The sequence below is a fragment of the Hyperoodon ampullatus genome (assembly GCF_949752795.1).
Source record: "Hyperoodon ampullatus genome assembly, chromosome: 4".
NCBI lineage: Eukaryota > Metazoa > Chordata > Mammalia > Artiodactyla > Ziphiidae > Hyperoodon > Hyperoodon ampullatus.
In genome coordinates, this window is record NC_136917.1 from 17,845,587 (window position 1) to 17,860,337 (window position 14,751).

The following is a 14,751-nucleotide window of genomic DNA, read 5'->3' on the forward strand; positions in this document are numbered from 1 at the left end:
CATGTAGTCAGACCCATGTGCAATTCATCCATAGTGCTTATTAGCAAGATCAGGCATGCATTCAAGAAATGTTTGTTGAATAGAATTAGGGTATTTGGACAAACTGCACATACAAGTTCCAGTTTGTTTGAAGGAAGACATTTTCTCAAAAGTTTCCTGATTTGAAATTTATACTGCCGTTTTCTGAGTATTCAGGTATATACATATAATAATTATAAGTCTATGTTATGTTGTATTATACTATATTATATTATATTCTTTTTCTTCTCTTCTTGGTTGGAACCTACTTTGTGATAAAATGCCAAACTTTTTACTTTTCAACATTTGGGCCATGGTGGAAGATTTGATTAGGGACAAGAAACTGGCCAAAAGGAAGTTTATAAATTTCCTAAAGACTTCATTTGTTATGAGTTCCTTTATTAGGGAATAATTGAGAAATAGTATAAAACTGCTGTTTATCCTGTAGTGGCAAAAAAGTCATGAATTAAATATTGAAATATCTACTGAATGGCTAGTTAGCAGGGAATTCTGGGAGAAATTAAGATCAATATGGTAGGAGATGGTTTAGATCATGTTACATATCCCTTAGTTTCATACTAGTTTGGACCTTGGGTGACAGAGCAGAAAGCTTCCCTTAAAACAAGTAAGGCTCAATACACTTTTTACAGTGTCCTTGAAGAACTTAAAGAAGGAATGCATTAAACTGACCTCTCACCATCCAAATTCCATATTTTTTTGAGATGCTTACCAGGAAATGAGGAATACAGCCAATTTTTTTCAGTTTCTAAAGCTGGTAGATGAAATCACAGTTGATTCTTCTGACAATGTTTGAAAGGTTGTTTTTTTGTTTTTTTGTTTTCTCATTTGACATGCAGCAAGGACATATGGGCGAAGGAGAGGTAACATTATTGTTTCTAACTTTTGAATGTATCAGTTGTATTTGGAGAGGACCCAAGTTTGCTCAATTTCTAACCCTTGTTGGGAAGTGGGTAGGGGGAATGAAACATAGCTGTGATCAATACATACTTTATGTGTTATAGTTAAAATTATAGACATTCTAATTTGAAGGAGTCAGAATGGTAGGATTTGGATTTGAATTGAAATAATTTCAAACTCACCTTATTTTTATCTGAAGATTTGTTTCCCTTTTTTCCTTTGTGAAAGGAATTTCTTAGGAGAACAAAATTAAGAATCTTTAAAAAGGAAAATATAGTATGACTGGTCCCAAAATACCTGATTATATTGGAGGTTCAGTTATGCTTGAATAGCTTAAATCTACTTTCAAAAATTTTTATTTATTTGTCTATTTATTACTGAGCATAATACTGCATTTTGTTTAAAATGAGACTAACTAAATAGATGACTAATCCTATAAATTTCAAACATTGGGGTGGGGGGGAAAGCTCTACACATTTTAGAGAATTTCAAAGAATCATCTCCTAGAGTGCCTGCCTGAATAAACTTTATTTTTGCCTCCTGTACTATAGTTTTGCCTTTTTATAAGAAAGTAAGTTAGACAGTTAAATAATGTAGCTTTAAAATATAAGTGACTTTTGAAGATCCAGAAATAACCTCCAATTTTAGAGTCATTTTTTATCTTCATTATATAACTCTTTGAACTGTGGTTTTATAGGGTAAATTCATAACAAATATACTGTCAATTGTGTTTAATAATGAAAGTTGAAAGGAAGACAAGTGTGGTGACAAAAGGATATTGGAATGTTTCAGTAAAGGAAGAGCACTTAAGATATATTTCTGCAGAATCCATTACCGAATTCCTTATGTAGTACCTAGAAGTAAATTGGCAGCCTGAAAAGTGACAAAACAGTGCTTGAGAGATTCTACAGTTCTTTGTAGCTCTTTGCTTTATGATTTATACGTTCATATTTTACTGGCAGGTAAGTATGGGAAGAATATTAACCACATTGGCATCTCTGGTCTTTTCTGTCTTTATATTCTGAATGATAGTATTTTCTAACAGCAAACGTAATGACTAGTTTTTAGAATTAGACACTCCCTGTACCAGCTGATAATTACTCAACTAAAAGAAAATTTATCTTTAGCATGCCTATAAATCTTAAATTCTGTAAGACTAGCCAACAAAATTGGATAACAGCATCAAGTGGATTTTGATGGCATCCCATTAGTTAAGGTAAACTGAGTGCTCACTTTAAAAATCAACTTGTTCATTTTAGGGACATTCTTAGAGCAAATTGGGCAGGCTATACTGTATGATGTTTTAAAGAAATTTAAGTGATCTAGCATCTGATAGTCAAATTTAATACTTAGTGTACATGTGTAGGTTGCCAGTGGCCATGGGGCCCTGCCAAGGTGGTGCAGTCTGCTGCCAACTGCTTTCAAAAGAGTGCTCTCTCCTATTGTGCTTTCACCTCACTCAAGTTTCCGGATCCCAGTGGGATGGTTGAGCAGCCCTCTGTTGAACCATGTACTTTCTCCCTGACTCAATTGGGACCTTAAGGTGATGGAAATTCAAGAGCATGTCTAAGTGATTTATTGTTCAGTGAGAAAAATAAAAGCAGCTGTTTTATTGGATCTGCTGTTTTCCTTGTTTCTTGTGTAAGATAATCAGTGGCAAGGAACATTTTCTGTTAGCTTTTTTTTTTCCTGCTTTCTGTTCCAGGTCAGTCTTCACTGTTTCCAATGGAAGATGGATTCTTGGATGATGGCCGTGGGGATCAACCTCTTCATAGTGGCCTGGGTTCACCTCACTGCTTCACTCACCAGAATGGAGAAAGAGTAGAACGATATTCTCGCAAGGTGTTTGTGGGCGGATTACCTCCTGACATCGATGAAGGTATATTTAGAACGAGCCGTTTATAGCATGGTTCCCAGACTGTGGCGCATAATAGGTAATGCATAGGTAACGGTTGCTGTTATTATAATAACAGCCTTATCTGGCTCCAGGTGTTCAGTTGTGATTGCATTGTTCTCTTGTCCTGTCTTCCTAACACAACATGTAAGGTTAGTTCACAGAAGGAAAGGGAGCAGGACTCTGGGAACCTGCTGAAGCAAGTGGCTGGACTAAATCAAAAAGAGTAAACATCATTGGGAAAACCTCTCAAGGATTCTGTTGTGGGCAAACACAGATGCTAACTGCATTTTTGTCTGTGTGTCCTTCCTTGGCCAAATTCAGTTATTCATTTTCCTATTTTCTACCTTTTAGGAGTGCTCTATAAATGTACAGTTAATTGTTTAAAAGTTTAAAATCTTAGAATAAGCCTGAACTTTTGAAAAATATAGCCTGGAGTCGTAGGGAATCTTAAGAGTTGGATCATTTTCTGAGTATTTTTTCACTTGTCAAATATTTACATGCTTTCTGAATTTTATGCACTGTTCTTAGGATTGTTTAGAGTAGTAAACAAGATAGAAAGCCCCTGCTCACATAGAGTTGATATTCTAGTGGGGGAAGGGAGTTAAAAAATGTGTGAAAATATTAGAGAATAAGTACTGAAAAGAAAACAGGTTGATGTGGTATAGTGAAGTCTCAGAAGGGAGACTTGTGAGATTAGGTGGTTAAAGAACTCCTCTTTGAGGACATGATATTTGAGCTGAGACCTGAATGAGGAGCCAGTCATGCAAAAAGACATAGAGGACTATTGTCCAGAAGTATTTTATTCACCTGTGGGTCTAAGTGACCCTGACAAAAATCAAAGTAGCGACCATATAGCAACCATATATCCTTGCTTGCTCTTTGTTCCTAATCTACTTTGTCTTGGTTTCCTGAATGGAAATGGAAAGAAATGTTACAGAGGATAGAAGAGTTTTCTCTAAAAATCTATAAGGTCTAATAGTGAGGTTTAATAACTTCCCATTTAGATTGAGATTAAACTTACTGAGCCACTACATTTTCCTTAAGATGATCAGTCTTTTAGAAGGTTGAGATAAAAATGGCTTCAAAACAGCCAAAGATTGAAATAAACACAGGGTTTGTGTGTGTGTGTGTGTCTATGATAAAATGTCCTGGAGGAAGCTGTGCTGAAATTTCAGGCCAGACTGGCTCAATCTCTGTTCTGTGGTCAGAAGGCATAGCTTCTGTTCAAAGTGTTCACCCTGGGCTGGACACCTCATCATGACGTTGTTCACTCCAGTAAGCTCCTGGGTGTGACCTTTTCTTTTCTCCAGCTGGAATCCTCACTTTCCTTAGCATTATGGATTCTAGGTTTTATGAGCCTTTAGAGGTCAAATCTTTAACACTCCTGAGCCCTGGATGGACTTCAATGAGGAAATTATATGCTTATATACAGAAAGAGAAGACTGAATTTTATCTGACCTTGCTTGGGATAAGCTCCTTCTCTGGCCTAGTTAGTCTGTATCTTTTAGGAAAATTACTAAGCAATCTTAAATGTATTGTTCCTAAACTTCTTAGAGGCGCAGGTAAATTTGACCAATTTGGCAAAGGAGGTGGTTTAAAGTGAGCAAAATTAATGGGAATTGTGTTAGTCATCTTGCTTTATCCTCAAGACCACGTATGTTGATAAGTTGGTAGCAATTTAGGCAGGCAGCCCTTTCTGTTAAAATGTGAAATACATATTCCTGAAGAATACTGTGTTCTGCAGAATTGTGCACTAAGAATCACAGAGTTATGGGGCAAAAGGGGCTAGAGGCAGATCACTTAGAACCTAATGAATTTTGTACCAGAGGCACTAACAAAAAGAGAATTAGTACCTTGGAAATAACTTGGACAGTTCAGGCAAGCAGCTCAGTATGGTTAGAGGCTGCCTCAAGGAATATTGAAAATGCACAAAACCAATAGAGCAGAAATGCTGGCTTGCTAGCTTGGAGGCAATGCAGATGAAAGTGGACCTCTGAGCAGCTGAGGAATGCAAACTCTCAGGAGATCAGAGCCCTGCAAGGTTGGGGGAACACCTCTCTGACCAGAGAGGCTTGGTTGCTGTGCTCATTCTTAATTTTCTTATAATAGAGCTGAGGGGGCTCCTGCCTGCTCATCACACAAGCTGGGGGCTTTTTCCTTTCCTGCTGAAGGTTATGGTTCTCCCACTATGCTAGCTCACCTTGCTTAGGAAAAGTCATTTGTGAACCAGTATAATGTCTAGGTTACACTGACATCATTCCCCTATTTATCAATCTCACACGAGCTAAACGGTACCGTAGCAACAGGCATCATAGCTGTTTGAACAGACTCCTTTTTCACAATCTGGAGGAGATGAGAACAGTTCTACCAGACTGAAATTTGAACATGTTTCTCATCTCTCTTTTCTGTTCCTGCCCTACTCGCAGGTCTTATCTACATATGCTTGCCTACTCTTTCTAGAAGTTCCCTGGAAATTTATTTTCCTATAGTCTACTCATTAGTTCTCCAAATATATAATATAGCATAACTGGTATCGTTTACGTTAATAGGAAAATATGATCAAGTCTTCCTTGTCCATCCCACGTGCCCTTCCTTTACCTTCTTCATAAGGCTCAGAGATATTGGTGTCCAAGGAAGATGGTTGGTGAGGGGGAAGAGGGTGCCAGGTGGAGGGCGTGTGTAGGTATACACACGGAGGGGCCTGTCAGAGGCCTCGGCAGCAGTGTGCACGGTGCCCAGTAAATCAGGGCAATAGGGCTAGGGTGCAGAGGTGGAAGGTAGAGGAGACTGCCAGGGCAGCTAGCTGAAAGATGGGTTACGTTGAGCAAGGAAGCCAACATATTGAGGATAATCAGAACTTGGTTTCTCATAACGAGAAGGGAATTTACAAACATGGGAAGTGGGGAAGGCTAGAGAGAAACATGGGATGTTGGAGTGGACTTGCAATTACCAGTATGAACTCATTTTTATAAATGTACACAGATATAGAAACAGTTGTAAATATAGCTGTGTGTATATTCATATATTTCCTAGCTTTGTCCTCGGAGAAGACTTAGAAATAATAAATATACACTAGCAATGACTATATGGAATACCCAAATCTCAGTTTCTAAATATCTTTTGTCACTGAAAGGAACGAGGATTTCTTGGGGGGTGGGGGGAGAAACAGCTAATTCTAAGGGTAGGGCAGAGAAAGAACAAGATGAAAGCCTGGAGTATCTTCTTGGGCCAGGAAGTATGGAAGCCCTTGAAGGATGATGGGGGGATAGGTCAAAAGGACATAGGAACCCCCACTGGCCAAATCAGGGACAATTTTGAGGACAAACTGAACATCAAAATAAATGAGAGAATCAGATTATAACCCATTGAATAAAATAGGTCCATACTGATCTGATATAAATAAATACATGACTAAATAAATGGGGGAGAAGGGAAAACTCTTCCTTATTTTATAATACTAACTAGTAAATGTAGAAGGATTGATAGAAATAGGTAATCAGCATTTGGCAGTAATCATTGTGGTAGTTGATATAGGTAGGAGTCTTCAATGGATGCCAAGTCTAATGAGGGAACAGGATATTGATGGATAACACAATATTCCCCCACAAAATACTAATCAAATTCAAAGGGGAAAATGGTTTCTTTTTGGTGGAGAAACCAGGCGGGTATCAATTTGACTAGCTGATCAAGATGAACATACCTAGTGAAAGGACAGGATGACATAGCATCATTATGGTGGTTTTCCTGTTTGGAACGCATAGGTCATGAGGAAACAGTACCGACCCAGGTTGAGAGCCATCCTGCAGAATGAATGGTCTGTATATTTTAAAGCTACTAAGCATGTAAAAGACAGGAAAGAATGAGGAACTATTGTAAACTGAAAAAGGCTGATGACCTGGGACATGACATCTAAATGTAGCATGGTTCTGGGTAGGATTCTGGATCAGAAAGGAAAAAAGAGATATATTGCGATAGTTTAAAATTGGGATGGAGTCTGTGAATTGGGAAAGAGTGTTGTATCAATGTTGATTTCCTGATTGGAAGCGGCATTGTTTGGTGGTACATAAGGGAGTATAAGGGAGTGACCTTGCTTTGAGCAGGTACCAGTAGTTATGTTTGGGGGTAGTAGAGCGTCATGTCAGAAAAAGATGATAGATAGATAGATAGATAGATAGATAGATTCGTGTATAGATAGAAGGGGAGGAGGCAGAAGACAAACGCACGCAATGTTAACAGTAAGGGGAATCCAGATGAAGGAGATGTGGGAGGTCTTGGTGTACTATTCTTGTAAAGAGTAGATTGGAAACTTTTTTTCTAAACTATTTCCCAAAAATGAACATAAAAATATTTAAATCTACTTTTTTGGTTTGTTGTTCATTAGATGAGATCACAGCTAGTTTTCGTCGCTTTGGCCCTTTGATTGTGGATTGGCCTCATAAAGCAGAGAGCAAATCCTATTTTCCTCCTAAAGGTAATTTTCAATATTCAATATACATGCATAGTTTATCCTTATGTTCTTTTCATAAATGTCTGCCTTCACTGTACAATTTTTCATTGTTAAACTTACATTTTCCTAAATATGTCTTTAAAATTTGTATTTAGTATGTACTTTCAATTCAGATTTAATTTTACTCTAAAAGAGGTTTCAGGATAATACCAAACTGAACTTAATGTTGATATTATGCGATTTAGGGTGAGATTTAACTTTTAGGGGTTTCTGTTTGTTTTCGTTTTTTTCTACACCTTTTCCCTTCCTTAGTTTTATGCTTCCTTTCCCTTGAAGAATTATTTTAAAAATCGGAAAAATATAAGCCTTTCAAAAATTTTTTTATTAGGCTATGCATTCCTGCTATTTCAAGATGAAAGCTCTGTTCAGGCTCTCATTGATGCATGTATTGAAGAAGATGGAAAACTCTACCTTTGTGTATCAAGTCCCACTATCAAAGACAAGCCAGTAAGTGCAGTCTAGCATGAAAATAGCTTCTCATTTTTGCCTCTATTTGTTAGCTCTGAAAACCCCACAGACATCTTAATGTATGTGTTAATTGACAACGTTTGTAAGTAGAATCGAAATGAAAAGTTTTGTTTTTGTCAGGTTCCTGACATTGACATTCTGTATATTTGTGCACATTATTTTGACATTGAATTTTTGGTTAGTTAAAATATTGGTGAATCTTTCTATTAAAAGACTTCACCTGGTAATGCATTTGATAAATATAAAGTAGCTGAATTTCCTCTGAATGATAGAACTCAAATCACAAATAGATCTGTCTTTCTCCTTCCTCTCTTTGATCAAGATTTTACCCAGTACTATCCTTAACTTTTTGCATATGGTACTCGCCAAGTAAAATGAATTATGTATATACATAAATATACATTGCATATTGTTTCTTTTTGAAGCAGTTTTTCTTTATTATAAAATTTAGTCTTTAGGAATAGTAGCAACTAGCCTGTTTTGACAAATCTGGCAAACCAACACAACAATCTGTTATCGCTCAGCCAGTACCTAGTGATAGGGTCTCCAGTTCAGAATGGAGGCGCTAGTGGGCTTAGCTCAAACAGTGATTTGTGGAGCTCCTCTTAGTGTCTTAGGGTTGTCCCAGAATTCTTATGTGGCTAGACTCTATTTGACTTGCTTGTTCCCTGCCAGTCCCTAAATTTAGGTATTTAAATTGGGGACCTTCTGGCCTTGGGACTTAGTTTGGTGTACCTGTTGGGAATACCCCACTATCAACCCCTTAGCCTTTGGTGTGGGCATTGGTAACAGTTTATACACGCAAACAATTGAATTGAGGTACTTGATCCTTGGTTGTTGTAATGGACACACTGAAGTGTTTTATCATAAAAAGCTTACTGCAGATATCATCAATATTTTTATTTTGAAATGCTTTTTGAAACAATGTAACAGATTTGTTAGTATCAGGAGTAGTTTGCATTTCCTGGACATAGGATTGGACACACAGTCCTAGTTCACATAGCACTGAATACTAATCAACATCCAATACCGTGCTAAATTTAAATTATATGGCTACTGGGGTGTTGCGTAGGAGAGGGGCCCAAATAAGCTGTAAAATAGTTAATTAACTTACAGATAATTAAGGGCATGTTAGTGTTAAGTGATTTGGGTTATAATAGGCAATTAAATTGAACTTTCCACCTTGGTTAGTTTACTCTTAAATGTGAAATGAAAGGTTGGAATATGCTACTTGTAAGTCTTTTCTAGTTTTCCAGTTTTATTGATTTGTAATGACATGGATTATTGCTTTTAAAAGTAAAATACTCTGCAATAATTTTAAACTTCCTTTATGTATAAACTGTCTGTGTTGAGAATGAGACATTTTGGTTTGCACACTCTCTAGGTACAGATTCGGCCTTGGAATCTCAGTGACAGTGACTTTGTGATGGATGGTTCACAGCCTCTTGACCCACGAAAAACTATATTTGTTGGTGGTGTTCCCCGACCATTGCGAGCTGGTATGATTAAACAAAGAAACAAACAAACAAAAAAACCCTATTTATCCGTTAGCATAAGAAATATACAGATTTTTCAGGATAAATTCTCCATAAGCATTTGAGTTCATGTCTAGGAGTGAGAGTTCTGGAATCCAAGTGTCTGGGCTTGAATTCATGTGCTCTGCTTCCAGTTAATAGCTGAGTAACCCTGCTCAAATTAATTTCTCTAATTCTCAATTTCCTCATCTGTCAAGTGGAGTTATAAGTATGTCCTTTATGGAGAGTTGTTTTGAGGATTAAATGAGATTGTGGGTGCCTGGTGCTTAGTGCACGGTCTCGTAATGCTAATGCTCATCACTCTCATCATCATCTGAGAGAACAAAACCCTTCAGGGATGGGTTAGGTATCGAGATGGTCGCTGTTTGTTTTCCACGTCCCCATGTGCTCAACAGCTGCTTACTGAGCTCTGAAATACAGCAGGGTTCTCAGCAGTGCATTGTGTTGTCAGAGCAGTGCTTACAGAAGAAATTTCATCCCCAACTTCAAGTAATTTGAGGTTTAATAGTATAAGTGAGTTGAACATAAAATGAACATGAATGCAGTTTCAAAACTATAACATTTCATGGAGAAGAAGATGCATTTATTACTTCAAGTTTCTTTTTTTTTTAATTGATTTATTTTTTATTTATTTTTGACCGCGTTGGGTCTTTGTTGCTACGTGCGGGCTTTCTCTAGTTGCAGCGAGCGGGGCTACTCTTCACTGTGGTGCACAGGCTTCTCACTGCGGTGGCTTCTCTTGTTGTGGAGCACGGGCTCTAGGCGCACAGACTTCAGTAGTTGTGGCACGCAGGCTTGGTAGTTGTGGCTTGCAGGCTCTAGAGTGCGGGCTCAGTAGTTGTGGCACACGGGCTTAGTTGCTCTGCGGCATGTGGGATCTTCCAGGACCAGGGCTCGAACCCGTGTCCCCTGCATTGGCAGGCAGATTGTTAACCACTGCGCCACCAGGGAAGCACTACTTCAAGCTTCTATGTGAAAAATTGGCAAATAGCTACACGGTAAAGAAAGGTAAAAAGGATTTTGTTGGAAATATGCTCGAAGGACACCCAAAGAGCTTGCCAATCAGCTTTCTAGTGTTCAAGTGATTACTTATATTAAGCAGTACATTGTTAACTGGTAAATATATGGTGCATCGTGGCATAGAGCAGATAGACCAGGGTGCCAAGTGCAGCACAGTCACTTAACTACCCATGACCTTGCACAGATTAATCATCCTCTCTGTGCCTCAGTTTCCCCAGAAAATTACTCCCTACTTCATAGGGTTGTTGTGTAGATTAAAAGTGAACATATGTGAAATACTCAGCAGAGTCCCTGCCCTTAGTTACAGTAGGTTAAAGATGAACACCTGGACAACTGGTTATAATAGCTAGTTTCATTTTAATAATTATTGTAATGACAGACACATGAACTGCTTTTGATGTAAGAGCCAGATGAATTTTCCTGATTTCAAATGTCCCGTTTGCTCCTTCCATATGTAGTGGAGCTTGCCATGATAATGGACCGGCTGTATGGAGGCGTGTGCTATGCTGGGATTGATACCGACCCTGAGCTGAAATACCCAAAAGGAGCTGGGCGAGTCGCATTCTCTAATCAACAGAGTTACATAGCTGCTATCAGTGCCCGCTTCGTGCAGCTGCAGCATGGAGAGATAGATAAACGGGTAAGTCCTGGACTACATTCTGGGAAGTTCTAGAAATGGCCGTCTATGTCATCACCAAGCTTGGAGTGGGGGAATTTTATGTGACAATAAATTGACAGCTGATAGTTATTCCTGTAGGACCCATTAGATGCATGCTCTGGAACACATCTAAGAGTTTCATATGAATTTCTTCTGTCTCTTAGTTTTCTGAATAGCCTAACCAGAACATTACAGTCACTTTGCTTGAGTCTGTTTAATCTTTCCTAAGGTATCACCTCCATCCATTCACTTATTCAGTTAGTCATTCAGTGCATATTTACCGAATCCTTTGTACTATGTTATATCAACTATACAAACATGAACACCCTTGAGATCTCCTCACGGTTTTTTTTTTTAAACCTGGGATATCAAAAATACCTCAGCAAGCCCTATTTTCCTGTGTAACAAATGATTGAGTAAATTCATTTCTAGGACGGCATGTCTAAGAAATATTTCATTGTAACAGATTAAGTAGAAGAACTCAGAATCCTTTCATCTGTAATCTATTTTACTGCCTGAAATTAGGTAGTAGTTCATTAGCATTATTTTCACACTTTATATTCCTCTTTGTTGTGTTTATCCTCTGAATCAAAAGGCTGGAAAAAACTCTCAAAGTTAACTCTTCTGTTTTTTAATGTATTGTATTTGAGACTGTGTGTTCCATTATATGTCTTTTTTCTTTGCATTCACGTATTTCTTATCTTTGTGTTTCATGCATTCAACAAACATTTTAGTGACTAGGGCAAGAAGTCCCTGTCCTCATGGATTTATGTTCTGGTGGATGGAACTCTATCCTACACCAGTACTGCTCAAAATACGGCTTGTGAACCGACTGCCAGTTGGTAAATGGTTTGTTAGGAGTTTGTGGTGAGATAGGAATTTATACCAGAATGTGAATCTGCTGCATTAATAAGCACAGTGTTTATAGTTCAGTTGAGATTTCTTCATAGAAAGACCTTCTTGATGAAGAAAGCAATGTGTTGATTTACATTCTGGTGTCAGCTCCTCATTTCATGGCAGACTGGCACTTTCATTAGGGCTGACTTAGATATCCAACACTCCAAGGCATTGTGCTCAGAAAAGTCTTTGTTGATTGACTGTATTGTGCCTTTCTCAATTCAGTACGTAGAAACTATCAAGTCACTAGTGGTTTACACTTACTGCTTATGTTCCAATCCACGTATATTTCACATCGGTGGCAGCTGAAAATTTCCCATGGTAGTGGTCATCATACTGTGAATATAGTAAGGCGAAAGGTATAGATTCTACTGTAAACATGGAGGAAGGGGGCAGGATTAGTTGCAGTATATGTTAACATGCCTCCTCGTTTTTTATTCACACTAAAAAATATGTACATCTGAGTAAACGGACACTCCCGCCTCATCGCTTCATTCCATCATCGGTTTCAGAGTTGTAAGGTTAGCCATTAGAAATTCAGACTTAATTTGTTTTCCTCTACAAAGATCCAATTCTTTGACCAGTGTGCCTGCCATTCTGTAGATGTTATGGAATGGCCTCGGTGCCAGAAGCCTAATCCTCTGATTACGTCTGCTCTTCCTGCCTTCCATATCACTCTTCTCTTTTTGTTCACAGCTAACCTTTGTTCAGGATTCCTTGTCAGAAGTGGATGGCACCAGTGGTAGTCATAGCCTGGTGTAAGGGAGTTTCAGTCATGAGTCTCTCCAAGACTAAAAATAACCAACTCTTTTCTCACTGGAGAATTAATAGCCAGGTTATTTTTAATGCTTGAGAGGCTCAAATGATATTGGCCTATTGAACACTGGAACAGACCCAGTTTTATAAATTCACCTCTGACTTTTAGACTGAAGTAAACCATTCTTCCTGACAAAGAACAAAGCAAGGTTTTAGATTATGAGTACTATGGCTGCATCTTGTTTTCCTGGAGTTCGAGGTTTGTGATTATAACCCAAGATGTGTACACTGTAAATAGAAACCATGACCCAAACCTTATTACAGCTCAGAGGCTTGTGATGCAGAAGTCAGGCAGCTTCCCTCTGATTTGTGCATTGAAGTGCTATTTTGTGGCACTGGGAATCTCTCAGTTGGTCTTGTGTAAATTATAATTCCACATATGACAAGAATCCAGATCCACTAATTAAAGTGACGGTTTGTGTCTATGAAGACTCTCCTGTGGGTTTAACCTCATAATGTTCTTAAATGTTAAGTTGGCTTCACTCTTAACTTTCTGCTGGGATCTTGCTTTTCATTTGAAAACTGTTTATGTAATAAGACAAAAATGTAAAACAATGGGCATAAAAGCCTTACCACCTTAAAAGATGATAGCTAATTTCAGTAAAAGAATTATTGACCCTTCCTTTGGGATACCTTGGCACAGACTCATTCAGACAGTGGATGGAAATGTACATACACGGTATAAGAGTTGCCCGGTCCATTCACTGAGAAATGTAAACACCCTTGTTTTATTTTTGATTGCAGGTGGAAGTTAAGCCATATGTCTTGGACGATCAGCTGTGTGATGAATGTCAGGGGGCCCGTTGTGGGGGAAAATTTGCTCCATTTTTCTGTGCTAATGTTACCTGTCTGCAGTATTACTGTGAATATTGCTGGGCTGCTATTCATTCTCGCGCTGGCAGGGAATTCCACAAGCCCCTGGTGAAGGAAGGTGGTGACCGTCCTCGACATATTTCATTCCGCTGGAACTAAAGGATAACTACAGTGCTCATTTTCAGGCCTCAGAATAAGTGCACTCTTCTGTTAACTCTGCCCCCTTCCTCAACCTCTTCATGCTGGCATGTCCTTTTGTGCAGTCTGTAACTTAACAATAAGTCTAATGGAAAGAATGACCTATAATATAGGCGTTTTGTAGATTCTTGTGTCACTGAAAACAATATGTATGAACTCCTTTTTCGTATTGCCATCGTGTTGCATGGAAGTTTCATTCTCTTGTTTTGCTGGAGACCAAGAGGATCCAAACTTCCCGCAACATTTTCTTAGAGGAGAGAGAGAAATATTAAAAGAGAAATGAAACAATAGAGTATTTTGGGTTTTTAATTAAATTATTGTTAATAATAGATAAGAATACTTTTATTAAAATAACCACATAACAATAACACTATCAATCTCTCCTGACGCGGGGTTTCCCCCAGGGAAGTGCTTTTGCCTTTCTCTTTCTTTTCTTTCATATTTTTTGCCTTTCTCTTTTTTTCTGTCCCCTTTTTATTCTTTTAACAGCAGTGGAAGAAGTTAACAATTATTAACAGGAAAGAGCGTGTTAAAGCAAACACAAATGCATGAGCAAGATTGAAGCAGCATTATAACTAATTTTAAGGGTTTAGAGGCGGAATGTAATTTCATTATGCCGCAAAGTTACTACCACATCAGAAAAAAGAAAATAGTAAAGTAGGCAGAGCTAGGTTTATTTTCTTTTAAACAGGTTTTTAAACTTAGAATATAAAAATTGGGTACATTTACTTCTGAGGGGAGTGCACTTATTTATTTTTAAACTTTTACTTATCTGGTCACAGCCCCAGGAAACCTACCAAAGCTAGAGTTAATGACAACTGGTGGGAAAACTAGCATTTCCTCTTCTAAAGAACAAATATATAAATTTTATTTTTGATGTTATATATAAACTCTATATCCTAATTTACTAACACTCATCAGGTGTCAGCCTTTGCTCTCCATTTTGACGTTAAAAAAAAAAAAAACAGATCTAGAGATACCTCAAGGATATCATTTTTGATTTTGT

General features: G+C 38.0%; 1 protein-coding gene across 4 annotated transcripts in view; it reads left to right on the top strand.

Annotated features, from left to right (window-relative positions):
• Positions 1-14,014, top strand: part of CPEB4 (cytoplasmic polyadenylation element binding protein 4) — a gene marked incomplete at its 5' end in the record, with an annotated part of 58,389 nt that extends 44,375 nt beyond the window's left edge. For 2 of the 4 annotated variants that reach the window (XM_079703569.1, XM_079703571.1), the window contains 7 exons: positions 876-899; positions 2,642-2,815; positions 7,215-7,304; positions 7,669-7,787; positions 9,193-9,307; positions 10,822-11,003; positions 13,479-14,014. In XM_079703569.1, coding sequence (XP_079559695.1) covers positions 876-899; positions 2,642-2,815; positions 7,215-7,304; positions 7,669-7,787; positions 9,193-9,307; positions 10,822-11,003; positions 13,479-13,706 — 932 coding nt within the window. In that variant the 3' untranslated portion in view covers positions 13,707-14,014. The remainder of the gene's footprint in view (positions 1-875; positions 900-2,641; positions 2,816-7,214; positions 7,305-7,668; positions 7,788-9,192; positions 9,308-10,821; positions 11,004-13,478) is intronic. The other 2 variants (XM_079703570.1, XM_079703572.1) reach the window with 1 other exon arrangement.
• Between the last annotated feature and the right edge of the window lie 737 nt (positions 14,015-14,751).